Raw genomic sequence first — 25,254 nt, 5'->3', positions numbered from 1 at the left:
AAATTGTAGTTGACTGGTCAATTTATCAAAATTATTTATAAAAAAACTCAAATGAATACAACCAATTAAAAATATTATAAAAAGCTCTATAAATATTATAAAGCTCTCTTACTAGCCCCTATTTAAAAAGAAAATTCTAATAATATCAAAATAATATAGTAAAGTTATAAAAAAAATCATACTTACTTAGTAGCCAAGAAAGCTACGAAATTACTAGACCCGTTCCGTGTTCTTGACTGTTGGTAGCACGCCTGGTTCATTGCGTTCCTTCCCGTTCGGTTCGTTGATGTCATCATGTTCCCGGGATACGGGTCGTTTAGAGCCGCTATACGAATCTAAAATTAATTATAAAATATTAAAAAAAAAACACGCTTAAACTCATGAAATTATTGTGCAAAGTTTGAATTAAATCTGTCCGTTTATAGTGAGTAAGAGTCGTGTCAAAAGGAGTCTGTTACATACAAACATACAGGTGATGCTACTAAAAGCGTTGTATTAATAGGTATTATATTAAAAGTATGTCCTTTCTCAGGTCTCAAGCTATATCTGTACCAAATTTCATCCAAATCTGTTCACTGGTTGAGGCGTGAAGAAGAGAGTCTGTCTGTCTCTTCTCGTCGAGTTATAGTCGCATTTATAAAATCTTATATTATCTTATAATATATCTTGATATATAAAAATGAATCGCAAAATGTGTTGGTAATTGGAATAACTCGAGAACGGCTGAACCGATTTCGATAATTCTTTTTTTATTATATTCCTTGAAGTACGAGGATGGTTTTTATGTAGAGAAAACGTAAATATGTACCACGGGCGAAGCCGGGGCGGACCGCTAGTTAAGTTATAATAGTATTTGTTATAAACATTCCAAAAGCAATTGACTCGCCAGTCAAGTCCCTATGAATAGCAGTTCAATTTCTATCGACAAACATTTGTAGTGGATACACAAATGATGTACGTAACTCGACAAACGTGTTAACACTTTATTCAAATTCCAGTATTATAAATAGACGATTATAAATTACAATTCGGAATATATTGTTACTAGCTTTTGATCGCTTTTCAATCTCTAGCCTCCATTCTTCAGCTACGACTATCATATCAGAAAATCACTCCCTTACGGCTTGAAAGGCAGAAAAACAAACACACTTTCACAATCTAATAATAGCTAGCTTTCCGACAGCGACTTCATCCGCGCAGTCTAATAAAAACCCGCATAATTCCCGTTCCCGTGGGATTTCAGGTATAAAAGCTTTTCTATGTCCTTTTTCGGGTCTCAAGCTATTTCTGTACCAAATTTCATCCAAATCGGTTCAATAATTGTAGTATGACATAGACAAACAGTGTTAATTTCGCATTTATAAATATTAAGTCCTACTATCCTACTAATATTATAAATCTTATCCTTCTAATATTATAAATGCGAAAGTTTGTGAGGATGGATGTGTATGTGTGTGTTTGTTACTCTTTCACGCAAATACTACTGAACCGATTACAATGAAATTTAGCATACATATAGAGGGTAACTTGGACTTAACACATAGGATAGGTTTTATCCCAGAAATTCCACGTGAACGGGAACTAAGCGGGTTTTTCTTTGAAAACGCGGGCGAAGCCGCGGGCGGAAAGCTAGTTTATAATATTGCCGTGTCAGTCAAGTCCCTATGAATTGCAGTTCAATTTCTATCGACAAACATTTGTAGTAGTTACACAAATGTTGTACGAAACTCGACAAACGTGTTCGCACTTTATTCAAATTCGAGTATTATAAATAGACGGCTGTTGATTGAAGTGGAAAGTTTGAATTGTTAATTAGTTTGATGTGTATATTTTGGGTTTGAATGGGCTCATGATATGAATCGGGTAATGATTATAAAAGTTAAATGATATAGTGAAAAGATACTAGATTAGAAAATAGCAGTTATTACTAGCTTTTTCGCAAACGTTGTTTGGCTAACGTTGTTTATTAGGACTTAAGGTCTTACCGAATATCCACAAAAAAATCATGAAAAACGGCAAGACCGTTTATGAAGGATTAAGCTACAAATAATGTAACAATAAAAAAATATATATTAAAAATGAATAAGTACAACTTGAAAATCGATCTGAAAATATATATTTTTATTTTTAATAAATATCACATATATAAAAATGTAGGTACTTAATTCAAGTTGCAATAGTTTACTGAAAATGAAACTTATATAACACCAAAACAAAAAAGAGCGTGTGTGCCGTGCACACGTGTCAGAAGTGAAACTTCATTGGCAATATTCAAAGATATAAAAATCGTCTCCTTACTCCATGACGTGACGATTTTGACATGATACGATCTTGAAATTTTACTCTCAACTCGCCTAAAGAAGTTTCACTTTAAAAAATAAATAAATAAAAAATACTTACATAAGAACCTTCAGTTAGAAAAGATCTATCTTTTAAAGCCGCGGTGGGCGATCGTGGGTGCATCGGTCGGTATGTTGTGCTCGCTCGGTATGTGTTTTGTGGAGAATACATGGATCCTACCTGTTTATTAAAATTAATTTAATATACTTATAAAATTTAAGATAGTAGGTAATATTATGTTAAATTGAAATAAATTAAAAATCAGATGGACACAGATAATTTTTCAACACCTTATTTCGTTACTTTATTACAAACAAAATTGTAATCGGTTTTCAGCAAAAAACCGATGAACGCACTAATCCTGCAGCCGGATCTCGTACTATAAAGAAACATCAAAAGTACTAAATTATTTGTAACAAAAAAATAATCCTTCTTCAAATTGTCTGAACTAGACCAAATACAAAAAGATAAACGACACGACACTTAAAAAAATCATGACAATCAGACAGACAGAGCTAGACGAGATAACTATAGCAAAAAGTGTCGTTACAACTTTTCGTCTTAATTTTTTCCGTCTAGCCCCCTTTCGCAAAACGCGATAAGGAACTTCGTTCCAAAACTATTTTATAAATAAATCAATAAACTAACCTCCACATGTTGCCAGCCTCGCTCTACACGCAATAATAGGACATTTTCTTGCAAAATATACGCTAGAGTTCCCACTGGAGTTTTAGTTGTTCTCTGTGTACAAATAAAATAATTTAAAACAACTATTTATAAAATATCTTGTACTTAGTAATATTTGAAAACTGAGAATAAACATTCCAATCATTAACACCATAAAGTACTGGAAAATATGTTTAATGCCCTTAATTACTGTTTTAGGTTATTATAAGAATTCGAAAATATACACACCACTTAAGCGCGTCATACACGGTGAAGATACTATAATATTTTATCTTAAGATACTGTTATATTTTATATTACAGTATCTTAACGTATCCGGTATCAGCGTTCTGACCATCATTTTTAGGGTTCCGTAGCCAAAATGGCAAAAACGGAACCCTTATAGTTTCGTCATGTCCGTCTGTCCGTCTGTCCGTCTGTCCGTCTGTCACAGCCGATTTACTCGGAAACTATAAGTACTACAGTGATGAAATTTGATGGGAATATGTGTTGTATGAACCGCTACAAAAATATGACACTAAATAGTAAAAAAAAGAATTGGGGGTGGGGCCCCCCATACATGTAACTGAGGGATGAAATTTTTTTTTTCGATGTACATACCCGTGTGGGGTATCAATGGAAAGGTCTTTTAAAATGATATAAAGTTTTCTAAAAAACATTTTTCTTAAAGTGAACGGTTTTTGAGATATCAGCTCTCAAAGTCGTAAAAAGTATGTCCCCCCCCCTCTATTTTTATAACTACGGGGTATAAAATTCTAAAAAAAATAGAGGTGATGCATGCTAATTAACTCTTTCAACGATTTTTGGTTTGATCAAAGTATCTCTTATAGTTTTTGAGATAGGTTGATTTAACTGTAATTTATTATATTTGCTGCTACGGAACCCTTTGTGCGCGAGCCCGACTCGCACTTGGCCGGTTTTATTCTTATTGGCATTGCGTACTAAGACCCCTGTAGAACCGCCATCCTGTTACAAATGACGCGAAATTTTGTGGGTCATTTGTAACAGGATGGCGGTTCTACAGGTGTCTTAGTACGCAATGACAAAAAGAAAAATGATGGTCAGAACGCTGATACCGGATACCTTAAGATACTATAATATAAAATATAACAGTATACAGCATATTCAAAGTTAATTTTATATTAAGACTATTTTCCACGTGTTATTTTAAATGTATTTAAAATAGTCTTGCATGAGTGCTTTTATTTTGTGTTGAAAATAAGACTTAAAACCCACATCAAGTCGTTTGAATATTTAGGAAAATAAATCTTAATAAAAATAAGTCTTTTATAAGTCATTCTATCACGCTTTATCAAAATTTTGAAATAATTTTTAGGGTTAAAAGACATGCCATAAATTATGTTTCGAAATAAAAATACTAATTAGTATATTTACCCTAATTAAAGCTGTACTAGATTTGAATATAATCGTAGCTGCTGTATACACGTCGTCGTCTTCTTCAGATATGTTTCCTAAAACTGAATGTGTTTATTTATAAAATACATTTGGGTTAAAGAGATTTCAATTAATATTAAATTATTTATGTGCAGGTAAATGATAAATTAAAATGTTTTAATTACCTAGTTACTGTAATTTGAATGTCTAGTGTCAATTTATATTTAGGTATCAACAATAGGAAATGCTGCAGTACCATCATTCCTTTTTTCGAAATGAGAATATAAGAAGACTAGCAATGCCTTGCGGTTTCACCCGCATAGATAGCGATATCGTGACATATAAGAAGATTATACATGTAGGTACCTATTAGGTAACTAAATAAAAATAGCGGTTAAAAAATTACGCAAGTCGAATCTTTTGTTATTATTTTTATGAGCATGAAATCAATCATCAAATTATGGTTACCCTTAATATTCTAGACACGGACCATGCACTAATGTTATAATAATAAAAATGTTAAACAACCAAATAAACAAGGTCATCTATTTATAATTAATTCTTACCTGAATTACTTTTAAATTCACTTGAACCATCTATCGAAAACTGCAACCCGGGTTCCCCTTTAGGTCCTATAATGGATACACCCGGAGGCCCCGGAGGCCCTGGAGGCCCCGGGGGCCCCGGTTTTGATACAAAGTTGGAATCTTCGCAAGAACAAGTACCAGGTTTACCAGTTTCTCCTGGTGGACCGGGTTCACCTCTGTCACCTTTTAGCTGTGTGAAGAAATTATTCATATTTTTATTTTGTGTTTATTTTTATGATACATTGATTTTATTTGATGGTCAATATTGGTATGCACTTCTTACTTTGGGTTAGAAGTATGTAAGTAAATAGTATGAAATAATAACTCAGGCCACGGAACCACAGACACAATAGAAAATCTATTGTGTCTGGGACCGATCGGGCCGCTTGGGGCTCAATGGGTTAAGTTTATAAGTGAATATAGCATTATGAGTGAGTGTTTTTAGTAATGCAGATGCTGTATGGCGAAATAAATCAATGAATGTAAATATTATAATATGAACGTGAACAATAGAAAATTAGTTAAAAGTTTAATATCATTATGGTGAAATTATTTATTTGTATGTACATAAAAGCAATACTAATGTGATGTGTGCTTAAAATACCTTTTTGTAATCTATTAAAGGCATTTCACCTTTTTCCCCTTTTATTCCTGCGGTGCCGTTATTCCCTTTTGGTCCTGGAGCGCCCTGTAGAACAAATATAAAGTTAATATTTCATATTATTAACACTGATAATATTATGAACATTCCCATATCTAAATAAATCATTAATTGTTCAGAAACCGTTTAAATTTAAATTTAAGTTTAAATACTAGCGACTAGACAAGAGAAGATTAAAATTTCTATCTCATTACAATAATATACTAGATTTTACAAATCAACTACCTTAATTAATTAATTTATATTACCGTTACACCAGGTGGTCCCACATCACCCCTTGATCCTTTAGGGCCCGGCGGACCCCGGGGGCCCGGTTTACCCGTCGGCCCACGTTGCCCAACTTTACCGGGAGTGCCACGATCTCCTTTTGAACCCTGATAAATACATATTATTGTAAAACATATAAAACGAAAGTATCTATACTTTTTCGTTTAATTACATTTGTTATGAAAAATTAAATTTTAAAAAATATTTGTATTTTAATCTACTTTACTGTAAAAAGTCAACACAATTTTTTATCAATGCCATTTTTCTTCATACATGATAAAGTTAGATATTATAGAACTGACCTTTTGCGATTCAGTCGCATTGCCCGCATATCCTGGTTCCCCCCTCTCCCCTTTGGGCCCCTCTGGCCCCATATCTCCCTTTTCTCCTCGGTGTCCCCTTTCACCGTGTCTTCCGTGAGTTCCATCTTTACCTGGTGGACCCACAGGTCCTAGCAATCCTTGTCCACCTTTGTCACCCTAATAAATAAAGATTTTGTCATCTTATGATCGTTTCCAGAAAAATAAGTATACTATCATTGTTAGGAAAAACGTACAATTGAAAAACAATGTTTGTTAAAATATGAAATTTTTAGGTATTCAAACTAAATAAACGATATTTCATAAAATATTTTCTATGCAAATTGCAACTACAAACTGTGTTTTGATTAAAATGTATTCATGTTTTTGGGACTGCACAGTCTATTTTTTTTTTAATTTATAAGTTCGTCAGTCAGTCATACCTTGATCTGCACATCATTAAATATTATCTTGCTCCAAATTGTTTATAAGAAAGTAATCAAGGCAAGCAAGTATCGTGATATGATCGCGATATTTATGGGCGCGTCAATTTACCTTGGGTCCTGTCGCACCTATATCACCTTTAAAGCCCCTGAGCGTTTCTATTACAGCGGCATCTGTGGAAAGTTTTGACGTTGAAATCCCTGAGATTTTTTCGGAATACCTAAAAAATCTTAACCTATACCTAACGAGAGTTTAATTTATTCACTGTTTAGAAGCGCTATCATTGATTTTATATCAGATGTTAAAAAATATTTCTTCAATAATTATAATTATGTTATCAAAATGTACTAATAAGTTAGAAGGAGGAGGAAAACCTAAATGTATTCACGTAACACACAAAGAAGCAAATGAAATGGCCGGTAAAAATTCAAATAAAGCTCACTTTAAAATTATATTTCACTTAACCAGCAAATGGAATAATATGTGATGGATGGAAATTTCGTTCCTACAGCATTTGTGGTGGCTTGGCACGATTCACGGATGTAGATTGAATGTATAAATTTTGTAGAATTGTTAGCCGAATTCGTATAAAACTTTTCGAGCTAGTAAGTGCTCATTCTATAATCTATGTTTGAATAGCAAATTTCCATGGAGTGGAATTGTATAATGCAGTATCATTTGCAGGTCGGCTGTTACCTTAGAATAGTTTAAAAGTAATGAGACAATTCGTATAGTTATAACTTAAGCTCCATTTTATATTGAATACAAGTGGTTTCTTTTTTGCGTGTCAAGTAAGAATAGTGCTATAGGAATGTAGTAATGTTCAAGATATTAAAAAATCATAATATCATCGAATACAGCTTGATTGAACAGTGAAACGATAAGAACTGTGTCTTACCGTAAATAAATTCAAAGGCCCAGCATAAAGAAAAAGCAAAATAAAAATTAATATAAGTGAGTTGTTAAATAGGTGAAATTATAAATATCCCAAAATAACGTATATCACGATAATATTTCTAATAAGAAACAACACGAGAATAAAACTCCAAATGAATATGACCCATAAGTTATCCCTTGTTCATTCAATCGGGAAATGACATAGCCAAAATTTTATACGCAGCCGTTTAGACAAAGATGTCCCGAATAGATAACATCTCTTATTTCGTCCTATAAAAAGACAGAAAACACATAACCTTTGGACAATAGGTCGGGTCCGGATAAGGATCAAAGCTAATAGAGCCAAATAGAAGCTACAAAATATTTGGGATTCAATCTACTTGTAAGGTCAGCCGAGGCAAGTGTGACATAAATTTAAATGGTACAAATTATTTTTTTAAATATTTCGTTACCGTAATAGTCCTATGCCGATATTTTAATTTTAATACATTAATTATTCATTTGTTCAATATTTTAACAATGATTTGTAATGTTCCTAGAAGTTTTGTGTGACATACGTAAGCAAAAAGAAAGGAAGGTTGGAGATTGACACACTTACCCCAGGAATGGGGCAAGTGTAACAGATAGCATTTTTATTTGTTCCTCTGGTTATTGTTGCTGGTCTCTTACTGAAATAATGAGATATTAAATATGTCAACTTAATTTATATTATCTAATTCAATAACACGATAGTCTATTCTTGCTTGCAACAGATTTATATTCTAGAAGGGGTAAGTGTGACAGATTTTTCGAGGACTAGTGATGTGACAGTATGTTACACTTCCCCCGGGAAGGTTTAAGCATAATAAAACGTAAATATGTACTTATTAGTTAAATATTATATTTAATTAAAAAAAGTAACTATTACAATTGAAGCCATTTTCTTCTCAAAATCCTCTGAAAAAACTGTTGGTCTCCCATGAGATTTCGATTTTACACCACGAACACCATTTACGTGTGAAATTATAGTTGCTCTAGGAACATTGTAAACTCTGGATGCTTTCAAAGCTGTCATATGCTGCTCCCGTACTGCTTTGACTGCTTCGCGTAGAGTTTCTTGAGAGTATTTATCAGTAGCTTTTCTTTTATAGTATCGTACCATCTAAAACAAAAAAAATGCTTCAATTTTACTTTTAAAAAAATCGTTGTATAAATATATGCTGTCCCATCACTATCATGGTATCCTCATACAAAAGGGCTGGGGTAAGTGTGACTGTGTCACACTTTCCCATGTTAGGTTAGCGGGTGAGGTAAGTGTGACATTGCACATATGTCAAAGAATATCAGAAATTTGGGCACAGAAACATATAAAACTTCAAATACAAATCGTAATACTTTGTCGCTTACCTTTAACTCCTTAAAACAACACTCCAAAACACCAAAAATCACTAAACGCGACGTCCCAGATATCACGGACTTCAATCATAATTCGCTTTGTTTTTCAAAATGGCGTATGTCGGTAAAACAGTTGAGTATTTGCTGTGTGTCGATACAAAAATTAATGATGAATAAGTTCTTCTAACGTACGTTAGATGGCGTTAAAACAAATAAACGTGTTTAGGGCGCGTAATTTGAATTTGTTACACTAGCCCCACTGTCACACTTGCCTCGGTTGACGATACCTACGTTGTATTTACATGCCCCAAATTTTGATATATTAAAATTTGTTTTGTGATATTATTTGAGGAGAATACCCGTGATTTTGTATTGAAAATTATTTTGCTATTGACTTGTAATAGTGGGCTTGTCAATAACATTTTATTGCACGCCTCATAAGCGAAGCGTTGAGGTGGGTACTACTGTCACTTCGCGCAAAACATCTGATGTTTCAAACTTAAAATGTCTTTATGTATCATACATTGCACTTGTAAGATAATACATACACACACATATTAAGAAAAAACACTATTTTTAACGTTCATGATATTTTTGATGTCATTTTTGTTATTTAAACTAGTTAAAAAACAGTTTAAAAAAGTTCTGTCTTGGACGTCCGTGTGTCTGTATGTGCGGATCCTTTTTCTTGTTAACACGATAGCGACCGAAATACTTTACTAATCGAGTCTTTTTTTTTCTCTTACGCTTGAGTATGCTCAGGAATAGAACCCTTTCATTTTTCAGGGTCTGATTCGATGTGGTTTAATTGTTATTAAATAAACAAAAATAATAATTAATAAATATTTATTAAAAAAAAATTATGAGGCGTGCACTTTTGGATTTTCCAAATTATTTTAGGATATTGTGACATGGAGCTCGTTAGGAACATAACAGTATAAGTTAAACTAGGTACATTTTCTTTTATAGGAAAATATAAAAATAAATGTGAAAGTAATTTTAATAAGTTGGAAGTAGATTTGGAAATTGTAATTTATAAATTTTAAGTAGAAGTTCCAATATAACATAACATAGATACTACCTATGCAGTAGATAAGTTATTAATTAAATGTTAAGCAAAAGTATATTATGCCCCGTGGTTTACTTGTTGTTCGATTTTGTTGTTCTGTAAACATAAGTTGAAGGTTTTGACTTTTGAAATAGATAAATATTATATAATAAAAGGTGATATAGAGATTAGGTGAAAAAAGACCGACCTTTTTATTATCAACCACGTTTTAAATAATAAAAGAAAAATATAACTTACTTTCTTCAGGATCCATATCTGTATACAATATGGATGAAAGCTTCGCCGGTAATCCTGGAGGTCCTAGGTCACCTTTATCACCCTTTTCACCTGTAAAACATTTGTTTCTTACTTAAATATAGACAAAACCCACAAAAAACTTACATAAAGTGTCTAGGCTTTTCAGAATCTAAAATATTATTTTGATCTTCCTAAATAAACAACCCTTTCTTTCAGAGTCAAAAACATTTCTACGTAAAATAAAAGAATCAAAGACACTCTTTTCAAATTGAGATAGTTTAAATTTAACAGCTTTCAAATAAATATCCAAAACATTACCCTTATATTCGTACTGTAAGTTAATAAATATCTTAATTCGTATTCATCACACACTCGTTTCAATTTCAAAGCATGACATGTTGTTTTCACAGTCGGTTAACACAATACCTCGTTCTCCCTTTTCCCCGGGATGTCCATGTGATCCCGGTATTCCAGGTAAAGCGTTAATTCCAGGTGCTCCTGTATCGCCTTTTTCTCCTCTGGGACCTGGAGCACCATCTAGACCCTAAAACAATTGTCTAATAAGAATTGTCGAATATTTTCGAAGTTTTTTGAAGTACTATTAATTTACATCTTATGAAGAAATATTTTATGTATTTTTATATATCGTATGAAGTTTAATTTTATATCTTATGTGAAGTTGATTTTCTTTACAATTAGTACCAAAAATTTTCAAATAGAACTACAGCAATATTATCAAATGTATTTTATAAAAAGTAAGAAGGTCAAAGTTGAATCTTTAAAATAGTTCTTACCTTATGAGTAATCACTTGTGTGATAACTTCTCCCTTTTCCCCTTTTATGCCCTGATCACCACGATCACCTTTTTCCCCCTTTTCCCCATCTGTCCCGGGTTTCCCCGGAGGTCCCATTGGTCCTGTATCACCTTTCTCACCTATGATCGGTTCTTTTGTCTCTTCTATTTCCTGTCAACATAATACCTGACACTATTTGTTTCTAGCGAGTTTAAATGTGTGTTGAAAGACAAAATTTAATTAAATCAATTCTGAAAACTGGCTTAACTTTTATATTCGAACTTTGACACATATTGAACGTAAGGATTTTATCGTGAGCTACTTTTAAGTATTCTTTGATTTTATTTTAGAAGAAGACTAAGGTTTTTAACTTAAGAGAACAAAGAATTTTCTGTAAATTAAACATTATAATGAACTACTTAGTTAGTAATTTGAAAAAATGAAAGGTAGCGGATATTTATTTGCAATAATATTATGACGCTAATATTTAAATACAGGGGCGAAAATATTACTAGTTAAGTTATTTTCGTCAGTTAGTAATTTAAATCAAAATAAAATTTATATTACGTTCTTCTTAGTACTTTTACGTATACGTATGTATATTTTCTATAATCACCTTATACACTACAGTTCCAGGTGGTCCAGGTGGTCCTTGCGGTCCCATAGGTCCTGGAGGACCAGCGTGACCTTTAGCCCCATCATTACCAGGTTCACCTTTATCACCATCTCTACCATCTTTGCCTGGTATTCCATCATCACCTCTATCCCCGGGATCGCCTTTCAGACCGATTGGCCCTCTTTCCCCTTGTGGTCCGGGTGGACCCTTTTTGAATAAAATTTATACATATTTTTAGATAGAGATTAGAATATAAGATATCTTTGCTTTTTTCATATTAGATAGAGACTGACAGCTTCACTCGTTATAATGTGATGAAAGTTACATGATTTTTTGTGCTACTAAAATGTAAGGAGCAATAGCCCCGCAAGGAGCAATAGCTTTATACAAATTTAAACTAAAATCTATTTGTAAATCGATTTTCCATTCATTTATTACTTATTTACATTATTTACATCATCTTTAACGATTTGTAAAATTGGTTATACAGCTTTCAGTCTGTCTTCAGCATGATTTTTTAACAGCACGAGAAATGTTTATTTTCATATTACACCAACAAATTATCTAATTAAAAGTGCAATATCTTACCGTCTTACCGGATAATCCAACATCGCCGTCCTCCCCACGTGGTCCAGGCTCTCCAGGCGGCCCGCGCATTTCGGGCATGCCACGTAGTAGTTCTGATACTACGTCTTTTGAGCATTTGCACTCCTATTGGAAAAATGTTATTTATTGTTAAGTAGTTTTTTTTTAATAATATTTTTTTAATGTATTGTAATATTATGTTGTTCAGGAAGTATGTCTATTGGTGCATAGCCTATTTCCTTTTATTGGCAGCTTTGGGCTATCATAAATATAGATTTAGTATGCACAATGTAAATACGTGTAAAATTTTACATTTTATAAGATAGGTATAAAATTATGTTTCCATTTTGAATGAATGACTGTTCAGAAATGTACTGTAAATGTAAATTTAGAGAAATGAATTCTTACTAAAGTTTACCAAAACATTTACAATTTACAATGTTTGTGTTGAGGCTGTAATTATTGGTTATTGGTTAACATTTAACTGTGTATAATTATGTCAATCGTAGTAAATAGTAATTAACTTACACCCCGGTCTCCTTTTTCCCCTGTAAATCCTTTGGGGCCTTGAATACCGGGCGGTCCTTGAGGTCCCTGTGGTCCATTTACAGAGTTCCCGGGATCGCCCTGTATAAAGATTACGAAAATCTGAATATGTATCAGATAAGTATTCTTGTGTTGTTTCGTAGAAGACGACGCAGACTATGATAAAGCAGGCAGGGGTATAAGGCCTAGCTGTTAACCCCTGTCGCCGAAGGTGAACGGTGGCCACCGTTGGGTTTTAGTGGGTATGGCTTCCTGCGAGTCCCACATACCCCCTCATACAGCAAAACTGTAGAGGGGGATGCGTAAAAGCATTTCCTAACGTTTAAAAAAAAAAATGGTTGTCTGTAAAGTCGGTTTACTGACGATAGTTGAACGTGACAACGTCTTAAGACCGATTGTGCTTCTTTGTCACTCGTTCCGCGCTCTCGCTTGCACTTCAAGCCTTACATGGAACGCCTCAGAGCGAGGTAACGCCGCATGAGTCATGTTTTTTCGTGCGTGCAACCGGCTCTATCGAATTATAAGACGTTGTCACGTCAAAAGGCACAGGTTACTATATTATGTGTAAGACTAGAAGACTATATTATAACACATATTATATGTTACTACTACAGGTCACAGAATATACAGGTCCAATCATAAACGTGATTTAAATGAAAATAATATAAAAGTAATTAAATCGTTATAAAATATTAATATTTCTGCGAATTATACCTTATCACCTTTTTCGCCCTTTTCGCTTTTTTGAACCTCTTCCAATTTCATAGGCTTGTCTTGTGTATCTGCAAACATTTTCGGCATATTTTATTATTTTCTTCTTAAAAATTCGCATTACATTCACGATACACTTAGATGTCGATGGCATAATATATCTTCCATAAGCTAAATTATATATAATTTTATATCTTAGGTATTTAAATAAGAACATACCTTCATCATAATCATCCGTTGATAAATCTGTAAACTAAACATTCGATATCAGTATCATAATTAAATATTGCTCAAGTTTTGCATAACAACCCAAAAAAGCTATATTATATCATATTATAATTAGCTGCTACAATGCAAAGCAAAAGCAGGAACATAAAATAATATAAATAATACGATCACTAAAGCGACACACACAATATGGTAAATAACACATAATATAAAATACCAGTTTTTTTACATACGGTTCGTTTAAGAAAATCTGCTTTTGGGTTATCCTAAAAGATAAAATTATTGTCAATTTAGAAAAACCGGTGATTTTTAAAGCATAGACCAAAAGTGATGTTAATTTGCTTCTTCGAAGTAAAGTATTCAAGGAACAGTTTCAGAGTATTGTCTATAAGATAATATCACTGAATAAAGCGAAACAAATTAGTATTAAAGTTAAAGATAGAAACAGTTTTTAAACCATTTTATACAATTTTCTCTTTAAAAATATTCAGAGTTAAGTAATAACTATTTGTATCTTTGAAAATACATCTAAGTTAATGTTAATAGCTATTAACTTACATTGTTAATGGTGCCCGAATCATTGTCAGTCTACGGAAGAAATAATCAACAGTTAATAAACGAGAACCCTTTCAGCATATACCTATAGTCTATACGTATAATAGAAGAATAATCTTTCCCCTTAGTTTTGTTAACAGAACAGAATCAGAAGTAATGACGTCTTAAAGCAGTATTAATTCCATTATGAGAAAGTGATAGCGCTAGATGACCTGTATTAATAGCTCTGTCAATTATCCACACTGCAATAAGTACTGCCTAAAGACATCATGAAAACCCAAAACATTTTTTGGAAGAAATTATAAAATACTCATCACCAGATAGAAAACCAATTTTAACAGATAGGACCACGAATGAAAGTATTCAAGCTTAATAATATAGAAAGAACATTTAAAGAGCTTTCATCATTATTTACAATTGCTGACTTCTGAAGCATTCTACACTGTTTGTCAGACTCATCAAGCGTTGACAGATAGAAGTAATTGCCCGCTTTGGTGAGGCAATTTAAACGGAATAAACCCTTGACCGCTCAAGTATTGTCAAAAGCTGTGCTACTGTTCATCATTAACACAGCCTCAATGCGGTGGATAAATTTTAATCTTCTGAATATTATTGACACACATTTGATATTGATAAAAGATAGCGTAGTTTTATTATAATATGACGATTATTCTTCAATCATACAAAACATAGTATAAAATACAAGTATAGTAAGAAATATAGGCGAAATACGCAAGTAGTGACACATAAATTAGTTCTACGAAGGCTAAGCGAACATTGACAAAATTGATGTAGTATCCATAACTTACGCTAAATGGAAGTGTGATTTTCTGTAAAATAAAATAATGTTAAAATGAGCTTTTTCGTATATATTAACAGTATTTTGGAATAATACTTACATCCGTGCATATATCTTCGATTCCTTTACCGCCGGAGTATATTTTCATCCGTTTTATTGAACCCTGGAAGAAAAGGGGATGTTAATTAGGTACTTTGTAACTGACAATTGAGTTTAAGTTTAATGTACAAAATATAGAGCGAGTTTATATAAAAAAAAAATCATTCCGCTTTCACTTGAATGCATGCATGAATTCATTCATTATAAATCAATCAAAACAGATCTTTTTAGAATGTCCACGTATATAGTCATTGGCACAAAATATATGTGTATACTGTATAAAATGCATTTTACGAAACATGAATCGCGCCTTGCAGTACTCAATAACAAAATGATTGACTACGTTCAGTTGCGTTCTTTATGAGAGTAAAATGGTATGCTGGCATCGGCTCCGTATGGAGAGCGTAATAAAAATAGCATATTTTACAATATTATGGCGCAGATTTGATACACAACATATTTTATGAGATGCAGACAAGATGTAAAGTATTACTGCGCCATCTAATATCCGTTCCCAATAATATAGTGAGGTGAAAATATCGCTGAAGGAAATTAAATTAAAATACGGTCTACATAAATAGACATTTAAGAGTTATTCCAGTTTTGGGGTTTGGTGAATCCTTTCTAAATAGCTTTATAAATTTTGAGTTACCGCACAGATAAGGATTAATAATTGAATAAATGTCCAGTTATTATTTTGCGTAACTAGGCACATCATAATTATAAACTGAAAATCACGGTTATTAATCTGTTTAATCCTACACTCTTGTTCTATTCATTGGTACAGTCTTATGTATAAGCGATCTTAAAGTTTCCGAGGTAATGAAATTAACACCTCCTTATTAAGTGTTAGGGTTACAATACTATCGCGATAATCATGAGATTGTGTAGAGGATTACGTTGATATAATCTTGAATTGGAATTTACGATAGATATACAATTAGAAATTAAGACCTTTCCACAGATCAATCATTTGATAATTTTAAACCGATCACGAGTTCATTACTACCAATAAGTATCCTGAAAAATATGTAATTCCCAAAAAATAGACATTAATTATCACCTATTCCAGTAAAGTTACCTATCCTTGCGTCGAAGAATCCTATTAAAGTATGGTCACCGATACACTGTCAACCGATACTTCGATACATCATCCCTGTTAAACCATTTTTCACACAATCTGATCGCCACAGCTACATATTAGTCCCTCAGGTTCGCGTGTCAATTTTTTCCCTGCTCAGTGACAGTGATTTATATGAGTCTGTTATTAGATATCTGGAGGTAATTCGTTAGAGGAGTATGGACAAATGAATTAAGTGTGGATGGATCATGTCAGGGTATGATTTTCTACAGTTTTTAATTAGGCTTTTTTATTCCGTGTCAGCAATAATTTTAGCAATAATTGGCTTTGAAACATTTGAATACCTTAGTTAATATCTTCCCCAATTCACACGTAATCATAATCTACATTCCTTGAGAAAATGATGATTGACAAAATATAATATTATTTCTAACCTATAGGGCACCGAATGCGTGCTCAGCAAGTTTTTAAAGATAAAATATTTATTTTTGTTTCCACAACACGCCAGGAGCTTTAACCATATTCTTACCTTTTATTACAAGTTAATACCGCATGAAATATATTCTTATCACGATATTCACCGTAATCTTTCATATTTTATTATTCGTCGTCAAGATTTTGGCAAGAAAACAAAACGTGATACGTTTGCCAAGGAGACTGTTGATTTAATGGCATCAATACTTTCGACTTAAAAAGGAAGTAACTTGAGAAATTTTCAATATTTTAATGAAACACTAGAAATTGACGAACCGTCTAAATATCCGAGTTAAAATAAACTTTCTCAAAAACATTATATTTCTTTTGAACTATCACAACAAGGAACATAGAACAAAACAAACCCGTAACATAATAATTATTATATGAGCGTCTTCAGTTTTCAAAGTACATGAATGTAATGCAATATATGTATTTACGAATGCTTAAACAATTTAGATACTTATTTGGACTGCCTCATAACAATGTAGTGAGTACACAAGTAGATACCATAAGCAGCTTTATTGTGCGGTGTAGACAGTTTCTCAGGTGCGCTATATAACGTGTTTTGATAGCAAATCACGTTATTGTCCAAAGCTTGCGATGTAGTAAATTATAAACGTACAATTATTTGGATAGTAGTTAAGAATTTATTTTGTAAACTTATTTATTGGTGTTTTGTAGTACTTATTATGTTTTTTTATAAATTAATTATTTAAAGATTTATGATAAATAACGAGTTGAATTCTACCACCAAATATATTCAGTTTCTGAAAAAAACCTGCATATATTTTTCTCAAAAATTACAATATGATATGAATAGCATGGTAACATAAGTAGTTCCGCATTGTTTTCAAAAAGTTATGAACGATGTAGGTACGCTCTTATCGTAATGAAAAACTTATGCCATAAAGCACAAGTATTTTAAAGTATACCATTCCAGCATTCAAACAAAACATATAAATTAAGGGGCTCACCAAGACATAAATCCGAAACGTGCGTCCAACTTTGCAGTGAACCGAAACGTATCCTAAAAATCCTTACAAACGAGGGAAGGTAGAATTAAAATGGCAACACTTCGTATTCAAATGTCAAGCTGTGTGATGAATTCTGAGAATATATGGGCGGTTTTGTACTTACTAGCACGGTTTTAGGTAAAAACACCGAATCAAAAATTAGTCCGACTAACATATTATTCAGGATAAATAGTCTTTCTGATGGCAGCGTAATGAAATCGTAAGATTGGGCGCGAAACTACTCGTTTACATCTTTTATGACTGTGGAATAAGATGTTATTAAAGATTTATCAACGTCGAGATGAAAATACTGGCCTCGTTTCACCGGGATATTTAGAATTATTTAATTGTAAATTAATATGTTAGTGTTTCACGAATTTAGCAATTAGCCGTCTTATTCCTTCCACTAAATATTTAATTTAAAATATTCAAGATAATATGCCCGCCTTATCTAACTTATAATAATAAATAGGAATCAATCAAGATAAATACATCTATGAAATATGATAGACAGGTATATAAGACGAATACAATATAGACTTGATTTTTTATATATATACCGTATTAATACAAAATACGATTTCAGCGTACCTACTCGTGTGTTCTACCTCATTGCGGCTTGTATTCAAATTCTTGCTTATTTTCATTTTTTACACTGAATAATTTTTTATCCGAGTGAACTTGAAAGCGTAGGTAATAAAACGCTATTTGGCTTATTTAACTTCTCCGTACGTATAATGAATAATTTAAAACCTTTCTTTATAATATACTGGCTCATAGCCGCGGCTTTCTTCTTTTTGGACTTGTTAGGTATAATATATTATTTTCGAAGATTAAACATCAAACAGTCTTTATTTTGATGTATTTTTGTTGGAATCTACTCATCCTATTAGGTTCTTCTATTAAAATTTTAATTACAAACTTGAATATGCAAAAATTATCATTTACGCGTAAATATTTAAATCCGTAAATACACGTAAATATCTTACATCCGTAAATACACGTAAATATCTTACTCTACTGATTTTGAATGTAAATTCAGTAATTATCGTGTAATTGAGTAGTAAGCATATTATATAAGATTTTACATATATTCAACAACACAAATATAGGAAAGTAGATTAAGTATTTGATCCGCGTCCAAACATTTGAATACGTGATTATCGTTACGTTAATTATTTTCATTTCAACACTCAATTATTGCAGTTTCAAATTATTAAATGTCCATTAATTATTAACTATGACTAACTGTTATTGAATATTATAAATGTACGTGCAATTAATTAACCCGAGAGTTAAAAATATCTGTATAAAGTACATTTCATACATTTCAATTTTCAATATACATTTGAGTTCACGAGGGGTGAATATACTTCGGGATTAAAGTATATCGTAGCCTGGCATCGTCACCTGAAGCAGATTTTTATACAAAAAGCTAAAAGATCTCTCGGGGCATGCCATCAGGCTAACTCGTGCGTGATCTAAAGCTTAAAAGGAAAGCTAAAAGAGATCCTATCCGAGCGACACGGGCGAGTGAGCACTGCAGAATACAAGACAAGACAAATACATGTAGGCGCCTGGTTATTATTGGTGTGGAATAAGAGCACATGTTCTATTTCTTTACATATTTACATGACCTTTTCTTGTTTAGATGTGCCGGAGTCACGTCATTATTACGATGTAATGTACAATTTTAAGTAACGTGTGATGGATGGTTTTTCATATAAAGGTTCGCATAATTTTGTTTTGGCCTACAATGTGTTTTGTTAGTTACAGGTCAGATTCTTTAATATATTTTCTGATGGTATTTTTCTCAATTGTTATCCACTGTTGTTTCATTTAATCCATCAGTCCCCGGAATCACAGACACAATAGAAAATCTATTGTGTCGCGGCCCGATCGGGCCGCTCGGTGGTCAATGGGTTAAAATATAGTTTGTCCTTGTTGAGGAGTAATTATAACATTTTCTCTAGAATCTCCTAGTATTGGTAAAAATTACAAGTACCTACTTAAATATATTTTCTAGATAAAAATTCTTTTCGCTTAATTAATATGATCATTAATAAGGTTATTGAAAATTATTCTTTAATTAAATTGATGTAGTAAATTCCTAATCAAGTCCCTATAAGAGCCTTTTTAAAAAAAATAGTTACAAGCAAATAATGAGGTCAGATAGTGCTTTTATGATTTCAATTTTTACACAAATAATTTTACTATAACACCCTGATTTTGAAGACCTATAAGAAAACTTGAAGTACCTACATTTTATTAACCACTAGCTCCCTAAGCAACATTTTCTGCTCTGAAATGGAATATTCTTTTCCTATTTTTGATAGATTCTCCTATTATTTTGCCCTTCAGTAGCTTTACTTGTGAATTACCTAGTTTTTCAGGTATTTTATTAATTTTAACAAATGTCGCGTAGGTACATAAATAAGTTAAAAAGGACACATCATCATGACGTCATATTCATTTCAATCTATGCTTGGATTTAATTTCACACTAGCAAATAGCTTACATAACTTCACCGCTTTCCATATGGTATAATACATACTTTGATTCCTACCAAAAGAACCTTCCAGAACGCATACAAAAAACTACGTGCACTACACATGGAAATAGGCGGTAAGTAGTTACTCCGCGAGAAATATGAGGGACGTGGAAGATTATGATAAGGCTTTTAGCTCAGTAAATCATCGGATTTCACGGTTGAGAGCTGAGGCAAATTTAAGGAAGACTGCAGCTTGGAACCGTGTAAGGTATTTGTTTGAAAGTAATGTGTTTGAAGTAGGGCGCGAGTTAGACATTATTAGACTTAAAGGGGTTGCTTTTATTCCGAGGTATAGAATGTATAAAGTAATGTTCTATATCTTCATGTCTATTTGTTGAGCTTATAATTGGCCTTATAAGCATTATTATATCAAATCGAAAAACTTGTATTATGGTTATAAGGAATTATAGTATGTTTGTCTGATAATTGAATAAGTAATTTTTAAAGGTAGGTAACTTTTAAAATATATACTACCTCCGGCTGATTTTCTCTACGTGTATACTAAAGGACGATGACTACGGTTGTGAAGTGAACTATATCCATCAATCTTATGTTACTAACGAATTTAATATTACAATTAAATTATGGATAGCGATTGCATAATAAAGGTTATAGATATGTTCAATTCCTGTAGCCTCAACCATTTTAAATGAATGAAATGTTTCCCAAAATGAAGTTACTTCGTGCGTAAGTGATAAATAAATTTTCAATCTTTATACGTTTAACCTACAAGAAAATGGAAAACAATTCAGTATGACTTCAAAGGCGCTTAATTTTTCCATCACATAAATCTTTATTTAATATACAAGCGACATGAAATGAGATCACGCTTGCGAACGTACCTTGAATTAATAATGTATGATCAACTAATGTTGTTTTAGTTTATTTCTTGCAATAATATGTAGAAAGGATGCAGATGTGAATAGCAATGACAGATGGCAGGAAATCGGAAGATTTTAATAATTCTAAGAAAAATTAATCGGATGCTGGAAATATCAAGCGTGATTTACGTTTTCGCTTCGAGAAAAAGCTTTCCTTGTGAACTTTAATGTCAACAATGAATATATTAAAATACAGAATAAGACATTTAAAACATGTAGGTGATTTCATTTCGAGCTAATTTAATATAGATAGATACTTAACAATTATAATAGTAATTTTATTAGTTAGTTTTGTATTCTTGCTTTTACTTAAATTTGAATCATTTTATTTCAGAAACAGTCTTAATAAGAACATGTAAGAACTAAAGATCTAAATAGACGGTGAATTCAACCATAATAAAGAGCCTAGAATCGCCCATTACTAGACAATATATACACAATTTCTTTCTAAACATACGAAACAAAGTAATTGGAATTGTTTGTATACTTCCAATTCCCTCCCAAAGGTACAGCGATACAAGAGTTAAAGAATTTTAAACCTCTTTAGGAAGTTGTTAGAAAAACGAAACGGACTTGAGAAACCTCGCTCACATCCTTAAAGAGTCCCAAACCACCGTTCGGTCTTTTAGATGAAAAATGGTGTAAGTCATACGTTATATCAATTTCTGTTTCGTATAACTATAGACTGATTAGTACGGTTTCTTTGAAAGCAAATCACTTGAAGTATTTAGATGATCCGAATATTTAACTCAAGCTCAAACTGTGTAGAATTGTTTGAACTGTTTATGGAATTTTGTTAATATTGATAAAATCTCTTTACTAAAGAGATTAAAATTCTTTATTATTTCCATTTTTTCAACGAACATCGTATTATAATACGATACGATACGATAGGAGACGATGTCTGGGTCAGTGGGCTTTAATAGTTTTCCTGTATGACAGTAAACTATGCAAAAACACTGAAAATATTTTTTTACGAGTAATCGCTTCTGTCTATATTTTAGGACACACCTTCCCAACTTTTTATACGGATATTGTTAGTATAGGTACGCAGTACGCACCCCAAACTTGTATGAAAAAGAAAAAACTCCGGTAAAATTTCTTAAGATAAGCGAGCCTTGATTAAGTAAGCAATTCAAGAATATTTTCATGGTATGAAGGAAAGGTTACGTTTTCGACAAGCCTTGGTCACTGTGATTATACTGAAAAAATAATTTAAATATTACTCTAAACAAACTTTTTGATAATCAAATGAATCTTATAAAAAATAATGGAAAATATTTTAAATCAATTTACTGCTCACGATTTTCAAGATGGATCAAGATAACAGAATTAACTTTTTATAAAACAAGAACTTCTTGTCTTAATATACAGGTATTTCATTAAAGTTATTGAAAAAGTATTAAGTAACTGTTCTATATTCTTTTTCAAGTTTTCATGTTCAATTCTTGTTAAAGCTCAAAATAATACTCTTGTTCAGTCGGTAGCATACATAAATTAGCGAATCCCCAAGAACAAGATTTGAAATTTTATAACAAAGATTTCAATAGCAATTGATTGTATGAGACTCCACATTGTCCCATTCAAAGCAAGCCACAAATAAGAAATCGAGAAACGCAACAGAAATTGGATTTTCTTTGAGTTGAGACGGTTGGAAATTGCACTTATTGGTAACATAGAACTAGTCTTTGCTTTAATTTGCAATCGAAATTATTTTCATATTTTACTAACCTGGTTATATAAAAATATTTAATATCCGTTATAGATACCTTATAATTAGAGAACGGGAAAATTATGTATTGAATACTAGTAAGACGAAAAGTTTCTGATAAGATTTCGAACACGGAAAACTAATTTACTGGAGACTGTAATACGTAGTTTTACGAGTACAAGTCACAGCATACAATGGATCAAATAAGAGGAGCTTATTGAAAATAAAATATTATATTAGCATTATCTATTATTTTTCAAGATTCAAAATGTATCGTATTAGATTTACTGTCTAATACGATACATTTTGAAGTTAGCTTCGTTTTGAAATTTTAGATGAAAACTCTACGGAAAATAAAGATGCTAGTGGTAGTGGTGGTTCTTTTGAAATTCCCTGAATCAGTACCAGTTAGCTGAAAATATAAGGAAACTGGCAAAGTGGTTTGCGGTTCTTTTTGCACCGGTCCATGATCAACTTTCCGAGCGTAGTGTGAACTGAATTATTGTCGCACTTAATTATTGCATACGGGCACAACTAGGTTTAACCGCTGAACGTCGACAAAAGTAGCGAAATGAAATTTTTAGAGTGCACTCGGTTTAAATGACATATTTATCGCCCGGCGTCAGACGCAGTACCTACACTCGAGACATTCTCCAAATGACATTGAAAAATGCGTTTGTAATGCTTTTAATTTCCAAATTGTGTATTGAATTGTTTCATTATAAACAAGTTAGCGTCTCAACATAACATTATATTATACTCGTACTAGATTTCCGCCCGCGGCTTCGCCCGCGTTTTCCAAGGAAAACCCGCATAGTTCCCGTTCCCGTGGGATTTCCGGGATAAAACCTATCCTATGTGTTATTCTGATGTATAAGCTATATTGTGGTAAAGTTTCATTCAAATCCATTCAGTAGTTTTTACGTGAAAGAGTAACAAACATCCATACAAACTTTCGCCTTTATAATATTAGTAGGATATCTTCCATTCGCTGTGAATTTGGTTCTGTGGCGCACAAGAAACTAGAATGATAGAAACATGATGCATATAATATTGAGCTGATTTTTGGGCACCCGTTAATTATGCACAGTAGTACGATTGTTAATTGTAAATTATTCCTAGTCCAAGTCTTAAATAGTTACAATGAAACTAACCGTGTAGAGGTTAATTAAATTTCATGTCACAATGTAAAATAAGACAGTAGTTGAGAAAATAATGTGATTAGTATGACGTGCGAGCTGTTATCAAAACTGATTAATGTCGAATTAGATACATAATTATATATCTTTACTTTTTGCCCTGTACCCTTTGTTATCTATATTTGATAAGTGAGTGTTGTCTAGAGAAATGTGTTTATAATAACTGTTAGTTATGATAAAACATATGAATGGATGTATTTTATATGTGTTCATGTAAACGTCGTCGTAAAACTTGTATATTTTTATAGATAAATTATTAACATCAATGAAGATTGAGCCTATTTCAGTGTAAATAAGCTTCTTGTGATTTGCGGATAATTCAACAAAGCTTGACATGCAGAGCAGCATTTCGGACCATGTATATATTAAGTACAACATCAGTTATCTTAAGTACCTTTAAACCGAAAATCCAACACACAATGCTAATGCCCACCCTTGATAAATATATGCACCCAATACAAATACTACTGTAAAACCCAAATATTGGAAGGATTTTCACATAATTGCTTCAATTGAACATCCAAATAGTGATAATTTAAAAAAAAGACACTTCAATTAATTTTAAAGTTGATCATGAAAGGATGATTATTTTTGTTCATACTATGTCGAGTATAAGTTATAAGCACAGGTATTGTCAAAAGAAAAGAAAATATAATGTTTTATCCCTTCTAAGAAATTTCTTTCCGAAATTTGTCTCTAACAAACATTAATTTACTTTAACGATATTTTACATACACGTGTTACCTTCGAAGAAAATGGTAGCTTAATGAACTCATAATGCACGATTTAATATACAGCTTTATCGTAATTGGGATTTCTCAAATGATGTACCATTGTAATAATATTTCGACTAGGCAACTTTTAAGCCTTATGATTTTTATGTATTTTGGAAGATGTAGTGTAAGATAGTTATTATAATAAACTCAGGTTCCTTATTTACAAATATAATATGGTCATGTCATAAAAACTACAAGATGTAATAATGTGCGAATAGCTTAAGTTATATACCTAAGTTATTTTATACAGGGTGTCCCACTATTGGTATACTAAGCGCGAAGGGACTTGTAGTTTTACATACACTGATCACGTAAAAAATACTTAAACAACAATATTACGTCAAAAATTTTTTGCTAATTTTTTCCTGAAAATCC

The 25,254-nt window shown here is 32.1% G+C and overlaps 1 protein-coding gene across 5 annotated transcripts in view; it reads right to left on the bottom strand.

The window, feature by feature from the left end:
* The window catches only part of LOC149484178 (uncharacterized), a 69,375-nt gene that overhangs the window by 8,389 nt on the left and 35,732 nt on the right, over positions 1-25,254 (bottom strand). The window contains exons 4-24 of one of the 5 annotated variants that reach the window (XM_089701781.1): positions 15,192-15,254; positions 15,102-15,122; positions 14,296-14,325; positions 13,971-14,003; positions 13,729-13,762; positions 13,513-13,580; positions 12,781-12,879; positions 12,256-12,378; positions 11,668-11,874; positions 11,052-11,222; positions 10,684-10,801; positions 10,258-10,347; positions 6,792-6,853; positions 6,240-6,416; positions 5,919-6,044; positions 5,614-5,697; positions 4,989-5,199; positions 4,423-4,505; positions 2,989-3,081; positions 2,401-2,520; positions 187-335 (exon numbers count right to left, since the gene is read on the bottom strand). In XM_089701781.1, the coding sequence (XP_089557907.1) occupies positions 187-335; positions 2,401-2,520; positions 2,989-3,081; positions 4,423-4,505; positions 4,989-5,199; positions 5,614-5,697; positions 5,919-6,044; positions 6,240-6,416; positions 6,792-6,853; positions 10,258-10,347; positions 10,684-10,801; positions 11,052-11,222; positions 11,668-11,874; positions 12,256-12,378; positions 12,781-12,879; positions 13,513-13,580; positions 13,729-13,762; positions 13,971-14,003; positions 14,296-14,325; positions 15,102-15,122; positions 15,192-15,254 (2,162 nt within the window). The remainder of the gene's footprint in view (positions 1-186; positions 336-2,400; positions 2,521-2,988; positions 3,082-4,422; positions 4,506-4,988; positions 5,200-5,613; positions 5,698-5,918; positions 6,045-6,239; positions 6,417-6,791; positions 6,854-10,257; positions 10,348-10,683; positions 10,802-11,051; positions 11,223-11,667; positions 11,875-12,255; positions 12,379-12,780; positions 12,880-13,512; positions 13,581-13,728; positions 13,763-13,970; positions 14,004-14,295; positions 14,326-15,101; positions 15,123-15,191; positions 15,255-25,254) is intronic. The other 4 variants (XM_089701783.1, XM_089701782.1, XM_089701785.1 and 1 more) reach the window with 4 other exon arrangements.

Source organism: Colias philodice, chromosome 12 (genome assembly GCF_061535455.1).
Source record: "Colias philodice isolate Cphi_HAF_F1 chromosome 12, ilColPhil1 Martin Lab GWU primary, whole genome shotgun sequence".
Taxonomy (NCBI): Eukaryota; Metazoa; Arthropoda; class Insecta; order Lepidoptera; family Pieridae; genus Colias; species Colias philodice.
The sequence above is the reverse complement of the archived record's forward strand: the minus strand, read 5'-3'. Positions and strand labels throughout refer to the sequence as shown.